This window comes from Sitophilus oryzae, unplaced genomic scaffold, assembly GCF_002938485.1.
Source record: "Sitophilus oryzae breed Bouriz unplaced genomic scaffold, Soryzae_2.0 scaffold_1499_pilon_pilon, whole genome shotgun sequence".
Classification (NCBI taxonomy): domain Eukaryota; kingdom Metazoa; phylum Arthropoda; class Insecta; order Coleoptera; family Curculionidae; genus Sitophilus; species Sitophilus oryzae.
The window spans coordinates 5,803,798-5,830,458 of NW_022146168.1; the positions used below are offsets into that span (position 1 = coordinate 5,803,798).

At 32.2% G+C, this 26,661-nt stretch overlaps 5 protein-coding genes across 7 annotated transcripts; 2 read left to right on the forward strand and 3 right to left on the reverse strand.

The window, feature by feature from the left end:
• Positions 1 to 698: 698 nt before the first annotated feature.
• Positions 699 to 1,670, reverse strand: LOC115877978. Its single transcript, XM_030894328.1, has 3 exons — positions 1,427 to 1,670; positions 980 to 1,064; positions 699 to 888 (listed from the first exon to the last, which is right to left on the reverse strand). The coding sequence occupies exons 1-3, from the start codon at positions 1,619 to 1,621 to the stop codon at positions 773 to 775; spliced, it is 396 nt and encodes a 131-aa protein (XP_030750188.1). The 5' UTR covers positions 1,622 to 1,670; the 3' UTR covers positions 699 to 772.
• A 2,172-nt stretch (positions 1,671 to 3,842) lies between these two features.
• On the forward strand, positions 3,843 to 6,109 carry LOC115877937 (ADP-ribosylation factor-like protein 16). Its single transcript, XM_030894288.1, has 3 exons — positions 3,843 to 4,008; positions 5,671 to 5,816; positions 5,866 to 6,109. The coding sequence occupies exons 1-3, from the start codon at positions 3,843 to 3,845 to the stop codon at positions 6,043 to 6,045; spliced, it is 492 nt and encodes a 163-aa protein (XP_030750148.1). The 3' UTR covers positions 6,046 to 6,109.
• A 2,103-nt stretch (positions 6,110 to 8,212) lies between these two features.
• LOC115877918 (E3 ubiquitin-protein ligase synoviolin B) lies at positions 8,213 to 18,442 on the reverse strand. Of its 2 annotated transcripts, none has more exons than XM_030894266.1 (11): positions 18,152 to 18,442; positions 17,931 to 18,023; positions 17,728 to 17,880; positions 17,553 to 17,672; positions 17,298 to 17,501; positions 16,991 to 17,238; positions 16,685 to 16,941; positions 11,855 to 12,042; positions 9,865 to 10,069; positions 9,709 to 9,811; positions 8,213 to 8,590 (listed from the first exon to the last, which is right to left on the reverse strand). In XM_030894266.1, exons 1-11 carry the CDS (start codon positions 18,278 to 18,280, stop codon positions 8,548 to 8,550), a joined length of 1,743 nt encoding a protein of 580 aa, XP_030750126.1. In that variant the 5' UTR covers positions 18,281 to 18,442; the 3' UTR covers positions 8,213 to 8,547. The 2 variants fall into 2 exon arrangements, with proteins under 2 accessions (XP_030750126.1, XP_030750125.1); XM_030894265.1 differs by having other exon boundaries at positions 16,673 to 16,941.
• Positions 18,443 to 18,725: 283 nt separating this feature from the next.
• On the forward strand, positions 18,726 to 20,180 carry LOC115877919. 2 transcript variants are annotated; one of them, XM_030894267.1, is made up of 4 exons: positions 18,726 to 18,850; positions 18,916 to 19,060; positions 19,123 to 19,372; positions 19,423 to 20,180. In XM_030894267.1, the coding sequence occupies exons 1-4, from the start codon at positions 18,808 to 18,810 to the stop codon at positions 19,558 to 19,560; spliced, it is 576 nt and encodes a 191-aa protein (XP_030750127.1). In that variant the 5' UTR covers positions 18,726 to 18,807; the 3' UTR covers positions 19,561 to 20,180. The 2 variants fall into 2 exon arrangements, with proteins under 2 accessions (XP_030750127.1, XP_030750128.1); XM_030894268.1 differs by having other exon boundaries at positions 19,443 to 20,180.
• Positions 20,181 to 20,189: 9 nt separating this feature from the next.
• LOC115877923 (ethanolaminephosphotransferase 1-like) lies at positions 20,190 to 25,295 on the reverse strand. Its single transcript, XM_030894272.1, has 7 exons — positions 24,945 to 25,295; positions 24,721 to 24,789; positions 24,473 to 24,665; positions 23,784 to 24,079; positions 21,431 to 21,739; positions 21,194 to 21,376; positions 20,190 to 21,133 (listed from the first exon to the last, which is right to left on the reverse strand). The coding sequence occupies exons 1-7, from the start codon at positions 25,002 to 25,004 to the stop codon at positions 21,071 to 21,073; spliced, it is 1,173 nt and encodes a 390-aa protein (XP_030750132.1). The 5' UTR covers positions 25,005 to 25,295; the 3' UTR covers positions 20,190 to 21,070.
• Between the last annotated feature and the right edge of the window lie 1,366 nt (positions 25,296 to 26,661).

Genomic DNA, 26,661 nt, shown 5'->3' on the forward strand with positions numbered 1-26,661 from the left:
TGTATGGTGTACAAATGTTGCTTTAAAAGAATCTAAAATATCAATATTCCATGGGTATAGTGATACATGAGGTCGAAATAATAAGAAAATGCATGTTCTACGAAAACTTGAAGAAATGGGTAAAAAATAGTATAATACAATTTGATAGACAATTAAATTGTGCATCTGATTCATGTAAAATATACAGGGTGTTCCATTTATATTAAACAAGTTATTGCCGTTGAAAGCTAGTAATTATTTAATATAATTTTTTGAACACTCTGTATAAGGTAATAATACCCTTGGAGAAATAAAGCCTTACATTTTTTACTGCAATTTCACAAAATTGAAAATATTTCAAAAACGGTAAGGTTTACGTGCGATAAACCTTAATCAAATTTACCTTTATTTCAGTCGTAGAATCTAAAAATAGAATAATATACAGGGTATTCCATTTAAAAAAATACAACTATTATATTTTTTACTTATTTGGGACACTCTGTATCTTGTAAAATTATTTTTAAATTGTAGCTCTAAGAGCCCTCCAACGAACCCAAAACTTACAATACTCCGTGTCGTATGTGGTGAACAACCCTGTATATTATTTCCTTCTGCTACACACCCGCTTTACCCCCGTTTGACCCCTAAGAGCGACCCGAACAGTACAGCGTAATAGTCTTAAGATCAATCAATATTCATTGAACATGGTTTGTTTTTATTTTAGTTAAAAATAGTTTTGACGAATGAAACACTTAAATATACAAAGTAATAAATTAATAATGAGAATGAGCAACTATTGATTGACATCAGCAGGCTGCTTAACCCAATAGCCCCAAGGTGCGTATGTCTCATCTCCATCATGCTCAGTAGGGCCTCTAAAAACTTTGATTTGCACTCTACCATGATTGCCTAAAATTCCAAATATATATTATGCTCTTTTTAGGTTGAAACCAAACCAAACCATAGAATAAGTAACTGAAACGTCGAAACGTTGACTTACCTTCTGAACCTGTCACTCCTGAATCTTGGTATTCTATAGGGTTTGATATAATGGTAGTGGCGAATGATAGAATTAATACTAATAACTGAAAAAGAATAGAAAAATTATATACACTCAGATGCAATAAAAACGCAACGGAGAAATTTTTGGTCAAATTTAAAGTGTTATATTTCTTAGTTTCTACAAATTATTTTTTATATCGCTGTATATGTCGTGTTAATTTTAGTTGAATAACTAGATTAAATTTTTATATTCAAAAAATTTCCACTTTTAACCTTTTCTTATTGTAAAATACTTTCCCTCTATGTAAAATGCCTTTTATTTAGTAACGCTTGTTATTATAATTATTGTTAAAAAAAATAATTTATAAAGATTCTAAATACTAATTAAGGGCCCCAAAGTTGTGTCTAATTACAGTATTCAGTTCTCTAAAAGGAAAATACTTACCTTAATAGAAAACATTGTATACCTATTTTTTGTTTTGACGTTTTTAAACAGACTTAATATCAAACTGAGCCCGATTTTTACTATTTTCACGTTATATATGCTTGCAATAGAAATTATGAAGTGTTTTTTTTTCAAACCACAGAAGTTTCTCGGTCGTGTAAACATGGTGTAAACATCGGAACTGAAAATCACCATGAAATTTTAAGTCAAATGGTTAGAAATCGAGTATAAAATTCTTATCGTTGATATAAAAACAGTATTTTTCTTGATTGTCACTATAATTCAATAATTTAATGTTAATTCGATCAAATAGGAGAAAGTAAAACAAATATTCAAATTATAAGTATGATTTTTAAATCAGATGCAAAAAAACGCAACGGAAAAAAATTGATCAAGTGTAAAAATGTTATATTTTTTATTTTTAGCCCTATTTCTTTGATTGTTTAGCAAACTGTATATAAATATATTATATTCGTAAACTCAGTTTATTTTAAACTTTAGTATTTTACTTATTATACAGGGTTAATCGAAGAGTTGTTTTTACCCTATCTTTAAAACACCCTGTACAATAATTTTGCAAAATTTCCTAAAACATTATTTTTCGGGCAGAACCATGTATCCTGAATATTTTGTTTTTTGACTCATTTCAAGACATGCCTTGGTTAATTTTTAAGAGTAAAATTAACTTGCAACAAACCTTTTGCAGTTTTATCGCTACTTTCTGAGTTATTCTTCATAATGACGAGGTGGCTTTGGTGATTATTGTTGTGTAGGATTGAATATGGTTCTTAAGGTGGCTACACACACTACTGCAAGCTTGACAAGCATGCATGAACAATTTTTTGTACAAGCAAACTGTAGCGTCTGTAGGGAAAATTTGCGCAAGCCGCTTGATAATTGATTGAATTTGAATCATGCAAGCTTAGACAAGCCATGCTTGCGCAAGCGAAACGGTACGTGTGCACACATGTATTCAGCTTGTACAAACAATTACATAGTTCAGTCCGTGATCGTCCGAAATGACCTGTACGTCGCGTCGCCATCATGTCTAGCGATCTGAAAAGGAGCAATCGAGGATTATTGGAAGATTTTATTCGCGCATACGAAAATCAGCCGTGTCTTTGGCGAATTAAATCACCGAATATCATGATAGGGTGAAGAAGGATGCAGCATAAAAAATTTATGTATAAGCATACAAAATTTATGTATTATTTATTTTATATATAAAATTACCACACATCACGTTTCTTTTTTTGCATTTTCTTTTTACGGATAAGGTAAAAAGCAGCCAAAGCAAGCAAGTCGTCGTCCGAATCAGACATTTTCGCGGCATAAACTGAAGCTTGTTCAAGTATGCATGTACCGTGTGGCGGCGAAGGTAAATTATGCATGGCTTGTACAAAAAGATTGTTCATGCATGCTTATCAAGCTTGCAGTAGTGTGTGTAGCCACCTTTAGTATCTAAGATTGTGCAAAAGTTATCGATCTTGTTGAAAATGGCCGAAATTATGATTATTCGCTTGGCCCTTGAAGAAGATTGGGAAAACATTACACAATATATTTGCAGCCTCATTAACAGTATGAACCAATGTCTTTGATATGAACCGACGTCTATATACAGACATAGCAGCCGGGGGAAGCATTACAAAGTATAAGAGTATTTTTTAATAAATTTTTTGTTTGTTTGTACACTTTTAGTTATTATAGTTATTTTTTTTTAATATCCTTAGTTCTGTTAGTGTTACCCTTGATTATATAAACAATAAACTGTTACTAAAATTTATTAAACCCAAGCCTGTAGTTACTTTTTAACGTTTTATAAATTTTAATATATATTTCTAATCAGTGTCGATATGACATTAGTCACCAAAGTCACTTCGTAATATTGAAAAATCACATCATAAAGAAATGAGACTTCAAAAAAATACAAATTGTTGGTGGCAAGTTCATTTCACTCTTAAAAATTAACTAAGGCATGTGTTAACATGAGTCAAAAAACAAAATGCCCAGGAGACAATAAGGTTTTGATCGAAAAATAATGTTTTAGGAAAAGTTACTCACGAAATTAAAGTTAAGGTAAAAAAACAACCCTGTATAAAGAGCCAAATACTAAAGTTTATAGAAACCTAAGTTAATGAGTTAAAGTTGATAGATTTATATACAGTTTGCTAAAAAAATCATAAAATAGGGCTAAAAGTAAAAAAATAACACTTTAAACGTAACGAAAAAATTTTCCGTTGCGTTTTTTTGCATCTGAGTGTATAAATAATTTTTCTTATTTGAAACAAATTTCATGATTTTTCGTAAAACTTATCAACACAGTAGACACGCAAAAACGAGAGGTCACAGAATCGCTTTTTAAAATTGGTGTTCATTTTAAATCGATTTATCGAACAAACAACTCGCCAAATTAACGATGGTTTTGTGCATAGGTCCAGAAAGTTCTGGAAAAACCCTTTTGCTAAAGAAAATTCAAGACCCCAATTACGTGGATAATACAACCACAGCCATACCAACTGTGGGCACAAACATATTAAACTTGAAAATCGAAGACAAAATTTATACTATTCGAGAAATAGGAGGTAATCGGATGCCCTGGTGTATACAGGGTTATTCACCACATACGACACGGAGTATTGTAGCTAAACGATTAGATTTTTACAAATTGTAAGTATTGGATAAGTTGAATTTAAAAATAGTTTAGTAGAGTGTCTCAAATAAATAAAATTATCAAATTTTTTTTTAAATAGAATACCCTTATATTAATACATTTTTCGTTTCTACGATTAAAATAAAGGTAGATTTGATTAAAGTTTACTGCATTTTAATCTTACCGTTTTTAAAATATTTACATTTTTGTCAAAATACAGTGACAATTTTAATGCTTCATTTCTCTAGGCGTATTTAAGTTTTTGAATCCAAATATTGTACTGATGTTTTTCTATTTACTAAATTTTGTGTTGCAATAATAAAAATTATACTACCTTATACAGAGTGTCTAAAAATTTATTTTAAATAATTACCGGCTTCAAACGGCAATTACTTCTTTAATTTAAATGGAACACCCTGTATATTTTATGAGAATCGGATACACAATTTAATTGTCTATCAAAGTGTAATACCATTTTTTGCCTGTTTCTCCAAGTTTTCGTAGAAAATGTATTTTCTTATAATTTAGATCTCATTTATCAATATACCCATGGAATATTGACATTTTAGATTATTTTTAAAGATGTAACAAATTTTCGAAGAGTACAAATACTAATATTGTCGATATAATTTGTTTATTTCACTAAAAAATAAAAAAAACTGTTTAAATATTTGTTAAAGAGGACCAATTAATATGATCCCAGTATTCAAACTTCATTAATTATGACTGTTTGCTTTGATTAATAATAATTGCTCCAAATACAAAAAACTGAATTTTGTATGTGTATTAGACAGTGTGGTAAAAAGTAACTTTATAAATTTTATTTCATTTTTTGAGGAATTCTTATTTATAACAACAGAGACGTTCATTATCATCAGTGTCATAACTTATTAATAGTGATTTCTGATTCACATCCACATTTATTTAGAATAATTTATTAACTAAACCAATTAAGTATGTATAACTAATTTTTGGGCGGAAATAATGGTGGTATCCATGTAGTATATTTAATTAATCCTTTTTACAAATATTTAAAGTTTTTTGTATCTTTTAATGAAATAAGCTAACTATATCTACAAAATGTGTATCTTCTACTCCATTCTACTCTTTGTAAATTTGTTACATCTTTAAAGATAATCTAAAATGTCAATATTCCATGGGTATATTGATAAATCCTAAATTAGGTATAAGAAAATGCATTTTCTACGAAAACTTGAAGAGAAAAAATATTATAATACAGTTTGATAGACAATTAAATTGTGCATCTGATTCTCGTAAAATATACAGGGTGTTCCATTTAAATTAAACAAGTTATTGCCGTTGAAAGCTAGTAATTATTTAATATACATTTTTAGGCACTCTGTATAAGGTAGTATTATTTTTATTATCGCAACACAATATCTGATCAATAAATACACTTTTTAAAAAAAATATTTTTAACTTGTAGCTCTAATAGTCCTTCAACGAACCCAAAACTACAATTTGTAAAAATACAATACTCCGTGTCGTATGTGGTGAATAACCCTTTATACTGGGATTTGTACATTTTTAGAAATTACTCAAAAACCAATATGTTGATCTATTATTTTTTAAGGTTCTTTGGCATCTATATGGAGCAAGTATTTTGAAAACGTTGGAAAGGTAATGTATGTCATAGATGCATCGAACCTATGCCAAATATCAGCCGCTGGTGTACTCTTGTACACTGTTGTAGCTCATCCATTACTAAAAAACGCCAGGGTATTTAAATTACAACACTTTCCTGTTAATTCACCAATTTTTTAATTAGTTTTTGATAGTTTTGACAAAGATGGACTCAAGTTATCGTCAGATGCGTAACGAAGCACTGCTGATGCTTCAGATGAAGAGACTGCAGAGAGAAATACAGCAAAAAATTACAATAATCGAAGCCAGTGCTATTAACGGTTTAGGTAGAAACGACATTTTGAAATGGATAGTGGAAAGCTGAGAAAATGAATTTTAATTGTTTCTGCGTTGTAGAGATTTGATTAGTGTGATAAATAAAAATGAATACAGAACTCTGCTGAATATGTAATACATCAATTGACTCCCAAAAAACGACGTCCAGTTGGCTTGGTAATGACGATCGATGGCATTCCCTATATAATTTTAAATATAAAGACAGCGATCTTCATTACATAGCCATCGCTGACGTCGTTTTTTCCCTTCATATTTTATTTAGACTGTGATTTAGATATTTTCAAATATAGTTGATTGAAGGGCTGAAGAATTTTTATCCAAAAAGAAAACAATATAAAGGTTTCTGGCAGTTTTGCATAATAAAAATTGTTAAAATATGTACAGTACATCTGCTGGATCTGTGTCTATGAAAGGAATGCGGACAAAAAACATTTAAGTAAACAGCAATATATTTTATACGTCGACTTGACGAGTACGTCACCGCAAATCGCTCCGTCCACTCATTTTATTGGCCACTTGCAAATTTGTCGAATTTTTATTGATGGGCGCGTCGTCTAATTTTTTACGAAAAACATCGAGAGAATATCGTTTCCCCTCTCACGGATACCGCGTAGCTATAGAACGGACAGACGTACTGTACCTAGTAGGAGTATTTATTGTTTTTCCTACATATATTTTTTTCATTTTAACGGTGTTTAATTAAGGATGCCTCAGTTTAAAACAATGTTGCTGTCAAAAAATCCGCAACTCAAAAGATTTTAACATTTAACAAAAATATAATAGATATATCTTTATCTTTCAACACGTCTTATTACACACATACTTACCATAACTAAAAGTTCTTGATGTTGAAAATAAATAAATACGTAAACGGAAAACATCTAATAAGATCATGGCGTTTTGCACGATTAATTATTCTCAGTTCAGTCATTGTAAGCAATGAATTTTTTGAAACATACTGCTGTCGAATATCCACCACAGCATTTTTGATTGTGTTATTTTTTTAATAAAAAGTTTTAGTACGAGAGCTAGCAACGTCGGGAAAACAAGTATTAAGCTGGCTCTTTAATATATTGTTTACTATGCTTTCTGGCACAGCATGCGGCCCGTCTGGCTGCCGATAAAGGTTGCGTTCCCTACTGCGCATTGAAAGAAGATTCTATATATTTATTAGTCCCTTAAATTCTAGTATTGAATATAAACCGACCAAGTTTCCATAGCTCAGCGCTTAAGCCGGAGTCTCATGCATCCGAAACCCGATGGTACGACATCCGAAATTTGAAGTTATCCTGTGAAATAAAAAAAGCCTGTCACATACATCCGGACGTTCGTTCCGAAATTTGACAGTTTTGACATTTTTCGGCTGCATTGAATAGAGATTCATGTCATGTATTATTGGAGAAACACTTATAAAAATAACTTCCTCGCCAAATATCCCGAAATTGCCCACTTCCCACTAAACTTCTATTTAAAAACCAATGTTTTCAAAAAAAGTGAGGTTAAAAAACACACGATATCGTACAAATGTTTTTGAACAAACACTTTTTTATTTTATTTTCGTTTATATTCTGGTAGTAAAGTATTAAATAACTCTGGTGATTAAAAAAAAACAAATATTTAATACTTTACTATCAGAATATAAACGAAAATAAAATAAAAAAGTTTTTGCCCTGGACCCGGTCTCGAACTCTGAATCCTCGGTTCGTAGTTGAGACTTGTTCGATTTATATTCAATACTACAATTTAACGGACTAAATAAAAAAAATAGGATCTTCTTCCGATCCGCAGTAGTGAACGCAACGGGTATCGGCAGCCAGATGGGCCGCATGCTGTTCCAGAGAGCATAGTAAAATATATATCTTAGATACATATTTTATATATATAGAGCCAGCTTTCTTAAAATATTTTCTCGAAAACGTTGCTAGCTCTTAGACTATTTATTTATACATCGGTATCCAAAAATTACCACAAATTAGTTTTTAAAAATTTTCTCCTAATTATAAAATATGCAAAATACACGAAATTTGGTGATTTTTCACAAGATCTGGAGTGTTTTGTGAAGTTGAAGGATTATGAAGGTTTTTTTAAGGCTCCGTTGAAGAAATTCGCTCGAAAATTTCTGGCAACACTGCCCAGAAGCCTAACCACAGTATTTTTAATCATTGCACGTAGATGAACTGCAATAAAACGTAAACTAAACCGTAGAAGAAATATATTACACTTTCCAGAAATACAATTTACACTTCCAGAATTACAATTTACCTTAAAACCTAAAAATCTTTGCTCAGTTTTTCACTTATCAACATAAAATCAAAAAAAAAACGAAAAAAAATGCTAGGTACTATCACAAAAGAAAGCTCCTCCGATATACACATTACAAATACATATATATAAAAAATAACCTCTCAGCCTCTCAATAATAAACCTTATGACAATTATTTAATAAATTAACAATGATAAATAACAAATCAATAGGAGGGGGGTTGTCTGTCTGTCTCGTATTTTTGGTCCTAATTTTCCAATCAGCCCGCTAGTTTGGTTGTTGTTGTTCATTTTGTAAAAATCTCTGTAGTCTATAACAGAAAAATATAATGTAAATATCCTTATTAACATTATCAGGTGCGTCTCAAAAGTGGCTCACCTTTATAACTTTTTTTTATTTTTTCAAAGAAAAAAATACCATTTGGTATGTTAGTAGTTAGTATAAGACATAAATTAGGATTAATTGACGTATTCAATTGTTTTTGGTGACTTCCTGTTTTACCGAAAATTACTACAACTTTTGATTTTTAAATTGCACCCTCGGTATATTTCTAATTTATTGGATAGAAAATGACACTCTGAATAGAATGACATATCATATGTCAACTTTTGACATTTCATGCGTTTCATTACGATAATTTGACTTGAAATATCAAGTGTGTGGTATGTCATTCTATTCAGAGTGTCATTTTCTATTGAATAAAGTAAAAATGGAACAAAGCAGAATCGGAAGCTAGGTTGATATAAAAAAATTTAAAGTACAAAAAGATGTTTTTATTACTCATGCGGGGAAAGTAGTCTCTTTTCGTTTTCTTTTGGAGTCGAAAAGACGCTAATTGAATTCACCCAATTTTTTATTGCTTCACCCAAATTTTTATTGGCACACGCAAATTAAAAAGCAAAAAAGACAGTCTCGAAGTGTCAATATTAAAGAAGTGAGGTTGACATTTAAACAATTTTTTTATTTTTTGTTTATTTTATTACGTTGCTTTTTAATATGTTTCTTTTGTTATATCTCATCATGTAAACAAATTATTAAACACCATTATGAAGAAGAAACGTTAAAATTCCTTCATTTTCTACTCTAAAATTCGATTTAAAAATTTGAAGTTTTTAAAGTCATCTTTTGCATTCATCTATGGGGTGTTCCAAAAGTTGTTTTTCTTGTGACGAGATTTTTAAAGTATTTTTTGCTTTTTAATAAGTCTCTTTTATTTACATGATGAAATATAACAAAAGAGACATTTTAAAAATCAACGTAATAAAAAATAGTATGTGCAACTCGCGCGAAGTTGTCGATTGCTTCGCTCTCGTGGGCAATCGACAACTTTTCGCACTAGTTGCACAATATACTATTTTTCTTCCGTACTGGTCTGTAAATTATTACAGACTATTCCAAAAAAGTACAATTTCTTAATTTTTAACTTACCTTCTTCTTCTCAGTTCTTCTTCAGCAGTTACAGTACTATTCTCGTCTAAACTCTCGCTTACACCATTTACAATAGTCGCGGATGTTATCTCTATGGGCGGTTCTTAAAAAAAATCGTTATTTTTTTCTTCTGGACAAAAAAATGTATAAGCATACCTTTTTTAGAATCGCCTGCATCTCCCGATGAGCTGGCACTGGTGCCGGGTTGCTGTGATGACGTAGGATGATTGGTAGGTGGAGTGCTACCGTTTGCGGCTTCGCTATTAGTCGAATTCGCTTCTGGCGGTCTTTGGGGTGGTTGTTGTTGCGCTGTAGCGACACTGTACTGTTGCATCATCTGGACAGCCGCGTCGAGAAGGACCTTTAAAAAACACGAGTATTTTTATTCTAACAGCCCGTTTACACGAGACCGTTCCGATTGATTCGTCGAGTCGATAAAGATATTGAATGTTAAAGCAAAATATATAGTTGTATTTTTCTTTAGTTGCGACCATTCTTGTTCATATACCGGGTGCGTCTCAAAAGTGGCTCATCTCTATATTTTTTTTTGTTTTTTTTTCAGATGACAAAAAGAGATTTGGTAAGTTAGTATATGACATAAATTAGGACTGATCGACGTATTCATTTGTTTTTGGTCACTTCCTGTTTCACCGGAAATGACTACAACTTTTGATTTTTAAATGACACCCTCGTTATTTTTTTACATTATTCGATAGAAAATGACATTCTGAATAGAATGACATATTGTTGCGGACCGGTGTGGACTCGACCTAACCTCACAATATGGCCCGCCCTCGGATGACCTTAACATCGCATAGACACCGCAATGATTCATTCGTTCGAGAAGAATCGAGTCCCACTGGAATGGACTAGTACATACGAGAACATTCGAAAAACCTTCTCTACGCACCTAACGATCTATGGACTATTCTAGCGTTCTTTACCTGTCGGTATAAAAGCCGGCGGCTGTGGCCTACAGGGGGCAGTTATAAATATACCAGTGCAGTTGACGCGCTAAAATTCAAAATAAATTCTTAGTTATAAATCGTTTGTAAATAGTTCTATTAAGTCTTTTATCGTTATTGTTTTTGTTAATTAGTGTTAAATAAATAGTGTTTAAATAAATTGTGACTTTCTATCCACACGGAACCGACGAAAAACGTAACAATTGGTGTTAAGTGTGGCGTGTGTGATAGACTAGAAAAAAATAAATAAGACTGACAATGACTTCGAAAAAATTGTTGAAAGACTTGAAAGTGTCCGAACTGAAATGCATATTGGAAGAGAGAGAGTGCGAGACAGATGGAAAGAAAAGCATTTTGCAAGCTAGACTGAGAGACGTTTTGGTGGAGGAAGATCCCACACCCGGCATTGCATCAGCCGACTATTTTTATTAAAATAAAAATAGTTTGGGTACCTACGGCGACTCAGCCTTAAATGAGTACTTGGGATTCATAATCCTGAGGCGGTTGAAATAATAGGCGGTTGAAGCGTAGTGCTAGCCACATTACCTTCTTTGTATACCGAACGGCTCTAGTATGGCAAGCTGTACCTTGCTACTCACAAGGCGTTAAACGCTATATACGGGAGCTATTATATATAATTTTTAATTTGGGAGCCTTGGAAAAATAGATTTGATCATCTAATGTTTTTCGTGTTTTGCCCTGGTCGTTTAAGAGATGCCCAAATCGTATTTTTAATTGTATCTTAATTTTTTCAAATGGAACAAAGGTGGCTCATTAGCATATTTGGAAAAAGCATTTTTTACGAATAATTTGGCACCATACACTTGGTATTTCGAGTCAAATTATCGTTATAACCGCATGTTACAATTTCAAATAAACCATATGCGAAAATGTCAAAAGTTGACATATAATATGTCATTCTATTCAGAGTGTCATTTTCTATCGAATAAAGTAAAAATATACCGAGGGTGCCATTTAAAAATCAAAAATTGTAGTCATTTCCGGTGAAAGAGGAAGTGACCAAAAAACAATTAAATACATCAATCAATCCTAATTTATGTCATATACGAAATCTCGTGTTTTTATTTGAAAAAATAAAAAAGTTATAGTGGTGGGCCACTTTTGAGACGCACCCGGTATACCACAACAAATTTTAGTTCTATTGTTGGAGACGAGCTTACTTGAATGTTTCTTAAGCACTGTATTCTTGCTTCAACATTATGCCTCTCGTTTCCTTCGAGCTGACGTAATTCCTCTTCGGAAAGAGCTGCCAAATTTGCCGGAGGAGGCGGAGGAGGTACCATAAACGGCATCGGAAAGGGAAACGGCGGAAACATGAACTGCGGAGGCGCCTGTCCAGCTCCGTTTCCTAAAAACCATTATTAAAACATATCTTTTTGTTTCTTGAAAATCCAAATCAACTAGAGAGTCTTCCAACGTGTCAGTGAAGATTTCGATAGATGGTATCCAAGAAATGACAGATAATACAATTTACTTTAGCACAAAATACATTTGTCACTCCCATCCGCTCGACTCGACGCATGGTTTTGTACATTTTTATTGAAGCATACACACCAAGGGGCGCTGACTCGACGGCTCAACTCACTCGTTGGTCCTATTAGCCTATGTATTCAAATGGTGTTATTCACACTGTATTTTGAATTACCGTTCATACGAACCAGCTCGGCGTTGGAAAGTTTGGTCTTTATGGCCCTCAAGCAGAACACTCAAAATGCCGTAAATAGCAACTTATCACTCGTTCTCGTTAACAATTCAAACGTAGATAAATGAAACAAGTTTAGATTGGTAAGTGCCCATAAGGACAATGTAAATACTATTTGGGGCTATTCTTGCAACGTTTGCGACCCAAAGTTTTTGATAATTTCGGATCGGTTCGGCTTTTTCCGGAATTATGTCACCAAATATTATTTGTTCAAATTTATTATTTTCTTTTAATTTTATAAATAAAATTCAGTGTGCTGCATACAAGAAACTTTATTTTATATAAGGACATGTATGAAACATCTATGAAACATTGGAAACCGGCGTTATGCCACGATCCACGATTTTGAAAGATTTTATAATTTTTGAAGATTCTGACTTTGACAAGAGAAAATTATTTGTTATTGTTTGCGGTTGTTCTTAGCAACCGCTATAGCAGGGCCAGATCGCGTACAACGGTCGCGATCCAAAACAATTATAAATTTTGATGGGCATTCCAATCGAAATTTATTTCCTTTATCTATGCTCAGAGACATATTAAATAAAGACATCATTATTATTTGTCAAATATGAGTTTTAGGGTGTGTCTGAGATCAGTCAGTTTATATTGTTTAGAAAATGTTAAGTTCGTTCCTATATTGATTGAGCGAGTTCCGTTTTTTTCGGTATTTATTCATTTTTTCTTGAACTCTTCATCAGTTACGATACCTTTAATTCCAATCCTTTGGACTGTTGAAATTCCTATATCTAAAGCATCAACAACTCGCTACATTATTTAAAAACGCTATCAATTTGCATTTTACATAGGAATATTACACATTTATACAGGGCGGCGCACCTCGTTCGCCTCGGTTGATTATACGAAAACGTAAAGATGTAGAAACAAAATATTTTATGGGTATATGTGGGGAGAGAATGTGTACAATTTAAAATTATTTTGAAATACACAGGGTGTTTCAGAACTAAGATCCATACCAAAGTTATATTTTTTCTTATGGAACACCCGGAATTTTATTTCATTTTTGGATTCTTGGGCTCAAGAAAAGGCATTTATTATAAGGGATAAATATGTTAAAAATCTTTATTTTTTCACATATAATGGAATAGATTATTAACACCCTGTACATTACTTTTCAGAATTAATTCTTATGCTGAGTTTAAAGGTAGAAAAATAAACTTTACCGAAAAATGGCATTGCTTCCTTAAATTTATACAAGGCTATCAAAAGTTGTTGATCTATTTTAAAGATATTATATTTTATATAAAAACTTCATCATTTCAAACGCAACACCATGTATTTTTTAAAATAAATCGAAGCAGGTTCATATGCTCTTTCAAACTATATTAGGGTTTCCTATACCTATCTAGCCCATATTTTGAATAAAAAGCGATTTTTAAATAAAATTGCAATCAAGATGGCTGCTGTCGCCATGGAAATTTTCTAGTGACAGTTAGTAACTATTTTCAAAGTAGAAATTAGTTTATGGACATTATTATTTATAATTTATAACAGTTTACTTAAATATACCAACTACAAGTCATCGTAAAATAAATCAAAGAACTACTTCTTCGTTTTTCTTGGTAGAATAATAAATACATATTTAATAAATATTATTTATTAAACTATTGTAGGTTGTATACCAACTGGTATAAATTTAAATAAGCCCATAAACTAATTTCGATTTTGAAAATAGCTAGTAACTGTCACTAGAAACTTGCCATGACGATACTAGCCCTCTTGGTTGCCATTTTATTGAAAAATTGCTCTTTATTCAAAATCTGAGCTAGATAGGTATAGGAAACCCTAATATAGTTTGACAGAGCATTTGAATCTGCTTCGGCTTATTTAAAAAAATATGGGGTGTTGTATTTGAAATAACAAAGTTTTTATGTAAAATAAATTCCTAAAATAAATAAGCAATTTTTGATACCCCTGTATAAATTTAAGGAAGCAATAACATTTTTCTGTAAAGTTCATTTCTCTACCTTTAAACTCAGCACAAGAATTAATTCTGAAATGTAATGTACAGGGTGTTAATAATCTATTTTACATTAGCATGCAAATTTAAATATCTTTAAATATCTCAAAAATCAAAGATTTTAAACATATTTAACCCTTATAATAAATGCCTTTTTTGAGCCCAAGAATCCAAAAATGAAATAAAATACCGGGTGTTCCATAAGAAAAAATATAACTTTGGTATGGATCTTAGTTCCGAAACACCCTGTATATTTCAAAATAATTTTAAATTGTGCACATTGCCTCCCCACATATACCCATAAAATATTTTGTTTCTACATCTTCCCGTTTTTGTATAATCAACCGAGGCGAATGTCGTGCGCCACCCTGTATTGTGCTTATTTCATATACAGAGTCCACGGGCAAAAATGTTCTACCAGCGTCTCTTTCTAGAGAAAAATTATTTATAAGCTTAGCAGTGAGCTTTTGTTCATTTTGGTTAAATATTTGAGGCATTTTTGTAATAAAAAAAGGCTGTACTTAAACTGCCGTTAAACGGTACCTTACTAAAATGCCGTTAATAGGTATGACGTCGTTGATGTGACACACTTGACGACTTTATGAAATATAGGAATTTTATAAGGACTAACCAACGCTATCCACCCCACCAAATAACCAACTTAACCAACGCAACTAACCTCGACACTGATAAAAAAAATTAAAAAACAAATAAATTAGTAAAAACCAACCAACCCCACCAAATAACCAACTAACCTATGAATTAACACCCTCCAAATAACCACGCTAACCAACCCGCCAAATAACTAAACCAATCCAAACAAAAAGAGTGAAACCAATGCAATAAGATCACGCTATAAGCAAAAAAATATAAAAAAGTCTTGATCAGCGTGAGATTTGAACCCCGGACCATTCGCTTACGAACCGACAGCCTCAGCCACGGAGCCACAGGTGGTCTTGCAATATGCTTATGGCTAGGCATTACTTTCCGCCGACACGAACGACGTCACAATATCTATTAACGGCATTTTAGTAGGCTACCGTTTAACGGCTGTTTAAGTACATCGATAAAAAAAATGAATTTTGATTTACAACAATCAAATTTTAATTTTAACATTGATCGATGTCCATCAATAAAATTATAACCCCAAATCGAATGACAATGACAATTACTAAAAAATAATATGCAGTAATTTACGAAATGCCATAATGAAGTCACCAATCTCTTTCATTTGGTGGGCAGGCGATTGAGAGAGTTCGAGAATGAAAACGATGGCTGAAAATTCTATAGCTACACTGGAACTATAGTGTATAATGCAAAGGTATAATGCCTTGCCAGTTCCTATTAAAAGCAGACACGCTTGTCAATTGCAATATACTTTTCAATAGAACTTTTTATAACACCTTTTTTTACACTTATACTGTGATTAGATGAGTAATTTAAGTATCTATCTGTGTTTGTGGGTTTCCTGTAAACATCTAAAATTAGTTTATTTTGAAAAAAAAATAAAGGATTTTTTTGGAGAGATGAATCCGCCATATAGGTATGACATTTTTCGTAGATATTAGTTTGGTTTGGTTTGGTTAGGTTAGGTTAGGTTAAGGTATTATAGTTATTATTAGATCTAGTGGTGTTGTACCTAGTAAATATAAGCTTGGAGCATGTCTCATGATGTCTAATATGTCTCATGATGTTAACATATCCTAATATGTCTCATAATCTTTATAAGTTTAGGAAAAATAACTAGGAAGACTAAAGGGCATCCCTAATTCTTCATAAAATTTATAAAAATTACATTTTGATAAACGTTGATTTGTTATGGGGTGTTGCTTACTTATGTCAGCACAAATGCGAAGTAGGCCAATCAAATAATCGGCCGACTGGAAATTGCATGGGAGACCCTCAAGTGGCGAAATACCCAGGCTTTCTTTAAAAAGCGAAAATAAGATTTTTCTAAAGAATGGGAATAAAGAAACCTGCCGCAAAGGTATAGACATAGTTTATATCTCTTTACCTTAACCTGGGTTGTCACTGCGCGAAAATGTAGCATAAATCTGTGTTGCAAATATCTTCGAGCTACAAAACAAAGCGGGTCTAAGCAAAACCAACTGACAGCAACAGAAAAGGCAGAACTCTTTGACATGTGATCCAAAACCGACAACGCAGCCTCATTTTGAAACATACTTGCAAGACAAGTTTTGGAGTGGGTACAAAGTCCACAAAAGGAAGACTAGTTTGGCGCAACAGTTTTGCAAGACAGATTCGCGCAGTGACGACTCAGCTTTAGAATATTGTTACCCAAATTTTCACCTGCTGGAGGTGCTGTAGCAGCAGAGCCTGAAGTTGTAGGAGGTGGTCCAGGGGGCGCTACGTTGGCCCCAACTTCGGCATTAGGCTGATTTTGAAACTGAAATGGATTTGGTCCAGCGGCAGCAAAAACGTTGAAGAAAGCATTTGGTACTTGATTAGCTTGTGCCCCTGGAATGTTATTATTTGTTGGTGGAGTTGGAGTGCGTAGGATATTCAAACGACAGGTTGGACATGTTTGTTGTCTTTGAAACCATGACCTATACAAAAATGTTAGAGAAATATATGAAAAAAACATTACACAAATACCTTAAGCAAGATGTATGAAATATATGATTGCAAGGAAGCTTCTTTGAAGCAGTCACCATTTCTTCCCTGCAAATAATGCAAACATTATCGGCAGCCTGTAATTCTTCTGGTGTAGCATCAGGATACAGAGTGTTCATATTATGAATGGCTCTTCTAGACAAAATGACATCGCTAAACGCTTTCTTAAAGTTTCTTATAGTGTAGTACATGGGTCGGAACGCAAATAATGGTAAAGTATATATTCTAACCTGAAATATAGTTTAATATAGTAGGTTAACCAAGGTAGACAGATACACATTAAACTTACCATGATTACCACAAAGGCTACATATAATATAACTTTTATCAACCCCATGACAAGCTCGGTATAAAGCAGAAATACTGCTTTGTTATCCCATGGAGTTTCACTATTCAAATCCACTGAATGAAGTGCATACTTTATTCCTATGTTGATAACAACTGTTATTAGTACTGCATACTCAAAACCAAACACTAACTGGACTGAGGCGCCCTAAAAACATGAATTAACTCAATTCCAATAAAATATTTTAAAAACCCCTACCTTAGTCACTGTTGATTGGTAAGCATGCAAGATAAAGTGTAAATCTAAAGCTCCTAACAGTAACAATAAACTCAGGATCCTAACATGGAATAACCAACTTATAACAGGGCTTCTTTCCATCTAAAAACACATTTTTTTATTAAAAAAAAAATGGTAACAAGTTTTAAGTACTTACATAGTCAACTCGATCTTCAGCTAACCAATGAAAAGATTTCAAAAATAATAATAGAGTGAAAAGAGCTACAAATTTTGGAGTAAAATCGTCCCGAAACACCGTAAATGCTAGGCATGTTTCTGTTATTGCATACCATGATCTCTCCATGAGATGCTAGATAAAATTATTTTAGTGGTAAATAATACGATAAAAAAATATCTTACCTCAAATTCAGTCGTTCTTAGTTGTCCAAAAAATATCTTTCTCATAAGTTTACCTAAGATCCATACCCCAATAAAAGCTTGTATATAAAGCACCTGGAAAAACAAAGTACAAACATAATGAGGTCTGTATTAAGTAATAGTTGTATCACAAGATATACAATTACGTCAGATGATTTATTAAACCGGCTTTTTAGATATGAAGAGCTTATACATATACTTACAGCCATGCTAGGATTAGATTTTGTAATGTAAACTACCGAGGGGTAGAATTGTTTCTTTTGGTAATATGCATTTGCTACGACTATAGACGTTAAAAGAAAACTAACGAACGATATGCCTAAGAACCTCATTCTTCTGGATAACAGTAATATTACTGGACTTCTTATAACATCTGCTTTCTGTATTTCTTCCAGAAACTAAATAATATTAAGATACGTGTTTATCTTTTGCTATGATGTCGATTTGATGATTTTTGACAACTACAATATACGTCAAAAAGTTGTTAGTGTTGCCCTGGCGGAGATATTGGGAAGTTTGAGTCGTGGACTCTTTCTATTGGCTAGGTTGGCTAGGATATATCTACATATTTTTTACGATTTTATGATTTTTGTTTAATTTTGAATTTTTCTATTATTTTTTATATAAGATATTTTTTGTACAATATATGGTAAAATATAAAAGCATATTTTTCTGGAAATTTAGTAACGCGCGCAATAAAAACCGATAAAAACTACTTAAATTTATAGCCTATTTTCAGGCAACCAGTAATACACGAATTTTGAAGTTTCTTTTTAAGGCTTTTAACCATCTTGTAAGTAACCGGTGTTTTTACTTTGCAAATGTGGGTATTGTTTAAATTCGGATTAACAGAATTAAAATGAATTTTCAGCAACATGTGGCGTGTTTTATTAAACTTTTGGGTGAATATATTCCATATGTATATCCAGTTTATAGTGACAAAGTTTATTTCGGTTTTATTTCGTAGATAATAATCACATAACCGAGTTTAACAAGCGCGATGTTTGTGGGGCTCTTTGCGACAAATTTCACTTGATTATAATTTTCCAGTATTTTATGAGAGCAGATTTCAAAGAGGAAGACTATACACCAGAGAACTTTTTTCTAGCTTTGTAATTATTTCTTAAATAAATCTATTTACAAAAGAGCACATTAACTACTATAATTTTTATAGGACTTTGAGTCACGACATATATGAAGACACGACAGTTCTGAAAACAATAATTATGGGTTTTTACTATTCTAGAAAGCAGTTTGTTGCGAACAAATTAATTTTTCAGTGGAACAAACTTGTTTTATTTGGGAGAATGAAGTATAAGGGGTATGTGGAGAAGAAAATATGTAACAATTTGATTGATCTAGTTCCACATAAAATTATGGCAAAAACCAGAAGAGAACTCCATACAGGTTTCCTTAATAATTTGGTTGGTATGTTTTCATAATATTTTACAGAGTTCAAATTATTTTCTTGTAGTTGTTGTGTGACAAATGCAGATGTCCAGTAAATACTTTACACGCAGTAAAATTGCAAAAATATAGAACTGACACAGAGGAGACAAATTCAAAAGAATGCAAAAAGAAAAAATGTAAAAGTGTTACAACTTTAATATGAATATGTTATTGTGACCTTCAACCGAAAAGTGTTCTCAGTGTTCAAACTCTAGTTTTTAGGTGTTCGTGTTCATGATTTAGTTTTAATAATTTTTTTAGATATATTTCATATATTCATAACTTATTTAGTATGATGGCGAAATTTTCTGAAATTTAGAAGCATCATGTTGGAAACATTATAAATTAATTTATGATCAATGCTGCCATACCAAATATTAGGTATTCAGCTATATATTTGGCAAATCCGCTATTTGCTGCATCTCTACAATAAAGAGCAACACACTGGCACAAAAATTTGTTTTGAATATTCCGCGGTGCGCAAAAAAACGTCCTCTAGTTGGGTTGGAAATGACATTCCTCATATAATTTTACATATAAAATGACAGCGATCTTCATAACCATTTTTTTTTGATGGTATATTTGGTATGGTTTGGTTTGGGTTGTATATGGTCGTACTGAATTCTTCGCGTGAGTGCATTTCCTTAAAATGTACGAAATACGGATGCCTAAAAACTATTTTTAGAATATGAAAAATCAATAAAAAATAAGTTATTTTTTCTTAAAGTTGTTAAAAATGAGACTAAATTTTATTTCAGCTTATTGTTATTTTGTTAAAAATAATAAAACCCATTTAATTTTTCAATGTTTTTATTCCGTATCACAATAACTTAGTACATAATAACTGATATTATAATATAAAGTAAAAAATCAACCTGAATGAATAACATGGATGCCCATTACTGTGATTTGTAATGTCAATTATGGAAACTTGTAGTTTTATGGCAACCAAGAAGTAAAGAATTAATTCTTGATATTTTAGGCCATTGAGGCAATAAAATATAAATGCGTTTTTGTATATAAATTGCTTACATTATGAAATACTGTTTGTATATTTTCTTAAAAAGAGAATAAACAAAAAGATACACAGTAAAAAATCAGAAGTATGTAAAAATTATTATATAACTTCATTCCATATAATTTTCAAAGGTACTAGATAAAGTCAGTCCCTCAAAAATCTACCCCAAAAAAATATCACTAAAATAAAACTAATCTTTGGTAATTACACATATGACCATTTTAAGGACTGGATATAGAAACTAACAGGGAGGAAAATACAGCAATCAAGATTATTTATACAAAAGTAGCTAAATAAAAATGTAAAACAAGGGTTAGTAATATTTCTGGCAAATTATTGTTAGTACTTAAAAATATTATTGACTTTTTTCCTAGTAAGATATTACTGATAGCCTTGTGTAGCTTTGGAATAACATTCTTTTTATCACAAATACTATTTGTAATATTTAGAATAAATTACAAAAAAATATTGTAAGATACTCAGTAAATTTACTAAGAAAAAACCCTTTATATAAAAAAAAATGTACAAAAAATATATACATACTGTTGCTCTCATAATTAATAAGACCAAAAGAAGTTGAAGCGAATCATAAAAATGGGATTTTCCGAGGGACAACACTTGATCTTGAACCTGATCATGCGCTGTCAGCAACTAGTCAATCTGAGGGTTTCTTTATCGAAAAACAGTTGATTTTGAAATGCCTACACATCTGTCTCACCTTAAAAAAACAACATTGTATCAAATATATATAACGAAGTTATAAAAAATATTAACTTACAACACAGGTGCCATAATGGATATGGGCAATTGATGTAGCAATACATAGAACATACAAAAGGAACATCTCCAATGCTGCCCACTGAGTAGCCCCCGATATCAACACAACCAGTAAGGTAGGCAGCAACATCCAATTAAACCAATCACATCTTGTACTGCTCATTTGAGCTACTATGATACGGCACTAAAAATATATTGATTTAATCCACTGTTAAATTTAAATTTAAAGAATTCTAACCGATATGTTTGAAAATATCGTTCCCATAAGGAAAAACAAAGCTCTAGGGTCCTTGGTAACCACATTGGAGGGACTTTCCAAAATCCATAGAAATGTAATGCCAAAGAACAGAAGTAAAGGTATTAGTGGCCTGACGGCTTCAGGGAACGATCTCATATAGCCAGTTTTATCTTTATATGATCTGTAAATGTTGTAAGCTACAATGGGTACATTTGATATTAGGGCTGAAATGTATAGTATCAGTTCTACACAGATTCCATTAGTTATGCCACCTGGAAACACATAGTACCACAGTTCGTGTCCAAAAATCTAAAACAAAACTTTAGTTACATACAGGGTGTCTAAAAAACATGCGCCATATTTCGTGTGGAGATTCTTCACGTAAAAATAAGATTTATTTCTTATATCAACATAGGTCCGATTCAGCTTTGTTTCATAGCTACGGGGGGTTAAAGTCTTATTTTTTTTTCGATTTATTCTAGTTTTCTTTCAAGTGCTTTTAGCAATTGGGATGAAATTTGAAGGGTAAAAGTTACTATAAGTGTTACATATTTTAGTACTAAAAAACTGTTGACAGATTCACCAGGGACGCGCATATGGAATATTTTTGTAAAATAAACGTGCTCTACTGATTTTTTTTCTCTTATTATCAAAATTGCTTAAGGCGCGTATTCATCTGAGCACGAACGCGAACGAGACAAGGCGAACATACGAATGTGGACGGGTCTCCGAGGAGCGGCAAACTGCCTCGGTTAGATCCGAGGCTGTTTGGCTGCCATCCGTAGCGAGTCGGTACATCAAAGGGAACTTGAGTACCATTCGGTTCGATGTGAACGGCGACTTTGTATTTTTGCCTCGCCCCTCCGTTTACATCTTTAATTCGTTAAATTTGTTTTGGTTCGTGTGTTTTTGCCATAATAAACTCGTGCAGTATGAACTAATGGGTAATGAAAAAACGTTAATTTTAATTAAAGAATATGAAAAGCGACCCATTTTATGGAAAAAAAGATCATCCACTTTAATATAATGTTATAAAAAAGAGGATGCCTGGGGCGAAATAGTAGATGTTTTGGAAAAAAAGTTTAGTTGATTCTTCATTCATTCTTTGACTACCACCATTTTCTCTTTCTTTTTCTCTTTAATAAACCTGCAATCACTATAAACGCAGCACTAGCCACTCTTAAATCATCATCTGCCATGTTTCTCTATCTGCCGACAGTGCCGCACGCCGCACGGCCGTGGATCGGTGCCTCGTTCGCTATCCCGCCAGATTTCAATTTGCGGTTTTCAAAGTTCAAACGAGGCATTCGTTCTGCCTCGCCTTGCCTCGTTCGCGTTTGTGCTCAGATGAATACGCGCCTTTAGGCCGTTTCATGGCCGTTTAATGCCTTTGTATCTTGATATTTTGTCGATTTCGACTTCCTTCACGTGATAAACGCAATCTTATTGATCACAATTAAACAAATTCAAATAAAAATAATATTAATAAATTATTTACTAAATGTATTTTATAATAAAATACATTTTTTCATGAAATTTCTCTTAGATTAACCAAACCAAACCTAACCTAACACTGACGTTCAACACTACCTTTGCTGTAGGTAACGTTGAGCGTAACGTCATTATTTAAGAAAAGAATATTGGTATTTAAGATAATTACAAAAGACCTATTTTTTAAAAGTTTTAACATTCTTTAACTTTAAAACTATGCATTTCCGCACCCATGTTTATAGGAAATATTTTCATATTTTTTGATGAGTTTTTGAACCCGTATTTTTTGATTGGGAATTAATAAGTACATTATGAACACGTTGGTCAGTTAATGACATTAAAATTTTTAAAGGCTGCTATTAAGCCCCGTTCTCAGAAATATGTTGTGTCAATATATCAAGAGACAAGTTTTAATTCGCATTAAACGATCTACTCAACTGTACTAACAAGAGAGAAAAAGTCTGTGGCGCACGTTTTTTTTTAGAAAAAATTATTCCAGTGATACCGCATATGCACGTCTCTGGTGAATCTGTAAAAAAAATGCAGCACTTATAGTAACTTTTATCCTCAAAATTTCATTCGAAATTACTAAAAGCATTTGGAAGAAAGTTGTAAATCAAAAAAAAATTAGAGTTTAACCCCCTGTAGGTACAAAACAAAGCAGAATTGGACCTATGTTGATATGAAAAATAAATGTTATTTTTTACTTAAGGAATCTCCCCACAAGAGATGGCACATTTTGAAACACCCTGTATAAACAATTTTACATCTACAAAACAGGGTTTTGCATTATTCTTCTGTAAAGGAAATATCTGGCTTTTTTTTTCTGAAACAGAAAAACGGAGGTAAAAACTAAACTTACCCCTGTTAAAAGGAAAGTGATAATTGTACCCCACATGGTAAAATCGTACCCCCATGGTAAGAATAGTACTCCAGTATTGTACTTTTCGAAATGTGATAGGTAGAAATTAATCAGAATGTTCCACATAAGGAAAAACATCCTGAAAGGGGGAATGCTGTAACGTGCACTCCTACTGAAAATTGAGTACATAGCGACTGGAATGAGTCCTGCAGTGTAGGAATCAAGACCATGGTCGAACAACTCACCCAGTGGGCCACTGGTACCAGTCCTTCTCGCTTGTTTACCATCTATTCCATCTAAAAACAAATTCCCTTTGTATTACTTAAGTTCAATGACTTAACTGACATTTTGATAAAGATAAGATTTAACCTTTGATCATATCATACCAGTGTAAAAACTACATACTATATATACAAAAAGCTAATTTGTACTATTTTTGTATGTTTTTTATAAATAGTATATTGCTAATATAATTCATATTTAAAACATGATAAACTTTGAACTTTAAAACTGAATTGAACTAAACTGTGTATTACTTAAATATAACAGGAATTGGTAATAGGATTTCAATGCATATCATTAATTCAGGATCTGACCTATGACCACACAACAATACACAAATATATAGTATCAACAATTTAATTACCTATGATAATTATATGCTAATAAGGATATATGAAATACATTACCTAAGGTATAAGCAAGAAATAATAATATACCAGCAAAATACCATGTCCATCTTGGCAAAGGATTTACTTCTGGTACATCAGGATCTGATGTCAAAAAACTATAATCTATTGCAGCAAACATAACATACATGAAGCAAGTACATAAGAATCCACTAAACGTCAGTAAATTTGGTGCAATATTTTTTGGACAGTACTGAAAAATGTAGCAAATAGAATTCCAGTTTTAATGTTTTGCTTAGTGTTGTTACCTGTACTACCCAATTCCAGAATGGGTGCATAACATATATGCTAAGCAAACCCGTATCCTTACTGTTATACTAAAAAAATAAAACAAATCAAATGTTTACCTATATTATTGTTTATTTTTCAGAATTTTAATGATTTTTTTTAAAATTAATTATAACCTTATACTGCACGATGCAGATTACGTAAAAAGCACTTGAAAATTGTAAAACGTGCTGCAGAAAATTACCTTATAGTGATCAAATCCATCTAAATGGTCCTTTTTCAGGTATTCTTTCTCGAAAATCATGGTGCTTTCTCCTTTTCTGAATTTCAAGAAGTCTATAAATGTTATTAAGAAGACTATACGGACGAGGCTAATTTTTACTCATTTTATTCAGAATCGATTTTTTTAAACTGCAAATGTAATATCACTTTTATCGAGACAAGATTGATATTTTAATTTTAAGACCGCATTCTAACCCGATTCAAACTCATCAATTTTGTCACAATTTTGTCTTTATTCTTTGCATTGCATCAACATCAACCATCCATAGATGGGAGAAAGCTCAAGACACAAAACACATACACAAGAAGAAGTGCGAGCGCCTTGCTAAATATTGGAAAGTGAAATTGACGTTTAAATTTGACACTGTTGACAAGTCTACTGCTACTAGCGCCCCTAATTTCGCTTGTAGGAACTACGGACTAAATTGTCACGCATGGCGGGAAGTTTAAAAAAATATTTTTTTTTATTTTTTCATTTATTTTTAATTATGACATACACAAAACCACAATAAATACACCATTTTTTAAAAATATGTTTAATATCAATATCAAATATACAACAGAAATTAATTTCACCACAATAAATTAATAAAATTAAAATAATAATGTTACAAGTAGATCAAGAGACAAAATTAATTATAACAAAACTGAAAAAAATGGCGTCATAGATGGCTTAGAAATAAAAGATATATCATAATTTTGAAAGTAAAATTATATGGGAAATGTCATCATCAAAAACATACAAGCTGAGTTCGTTCATAGTGCTCTGAGAAATCTAGATAAGCAAAGAATAATAAATTAAAAGTATTCCAGGGGAAAAGAGAGGAAAAACCTGTATCGTCTCTGATATCTGTCAGGGTATTGTTGAAAGTGTCATCTTTTTGCTCAAAGTTTTCAGGTCGATCAAAAAGATGACATTTACAACAATACTTTGCTGTAACTTTCACAAATATCAGAGAGAGTACATACAGGTATTGCCACTCTTTTCCTCTGGGATGCTTTATATCTGTTGTTCTTTGTTTATCTATATTTCTCAGAGCATAATGCCGAACACGACTACAGTATATAATAATTTCAATATCCGAAGTGGAAAGAAAAAGATCACCTTTCTGTTTTTGTACTATGGTCCCTTTCTTCCGATGGCTCATCTCGTTGATATTTAGGAAGGATAAATAGGAAGGAAAATATAAAATTCAATTTGATTTGATGATCCTTTTCTGTCACCTAAAATCAGGAGAACGACAATGAGCATGTTAAGATGAAAAAAAATTATCAACACTTACCTACACGTTAGTCCGAGGAGTTTTATTAAAAACCTATATTTGCCTAAATAATTTATGTATTAAATTTGCAAAGCAAAATGCAGCGTGTAAACAAAAGAAATAAAATGGCGACAAGTCAACGTCAACGACCCGACAAGGAGAAAAGTGGTGTTCGAATAACAAATTATGGGTCACCAAAAATTAATTTTGTCTCCTTTCAACGCACACTGTAGAAAGAAAAAGAGGTGAACTGGAATACTGAAAGAACGTCAAGGTTTTATCTGTCACTCTTGTCAATAATTTATCGGTAAGGAAGATTCCTAGAAAATCGCTTGTAGTCAAGTTTTCAACCATTGCCAGTTCTCCCATAAGAAGTGTCATCCACCTGGCTCAAGACTTGTGCTCAAGACTGGCATC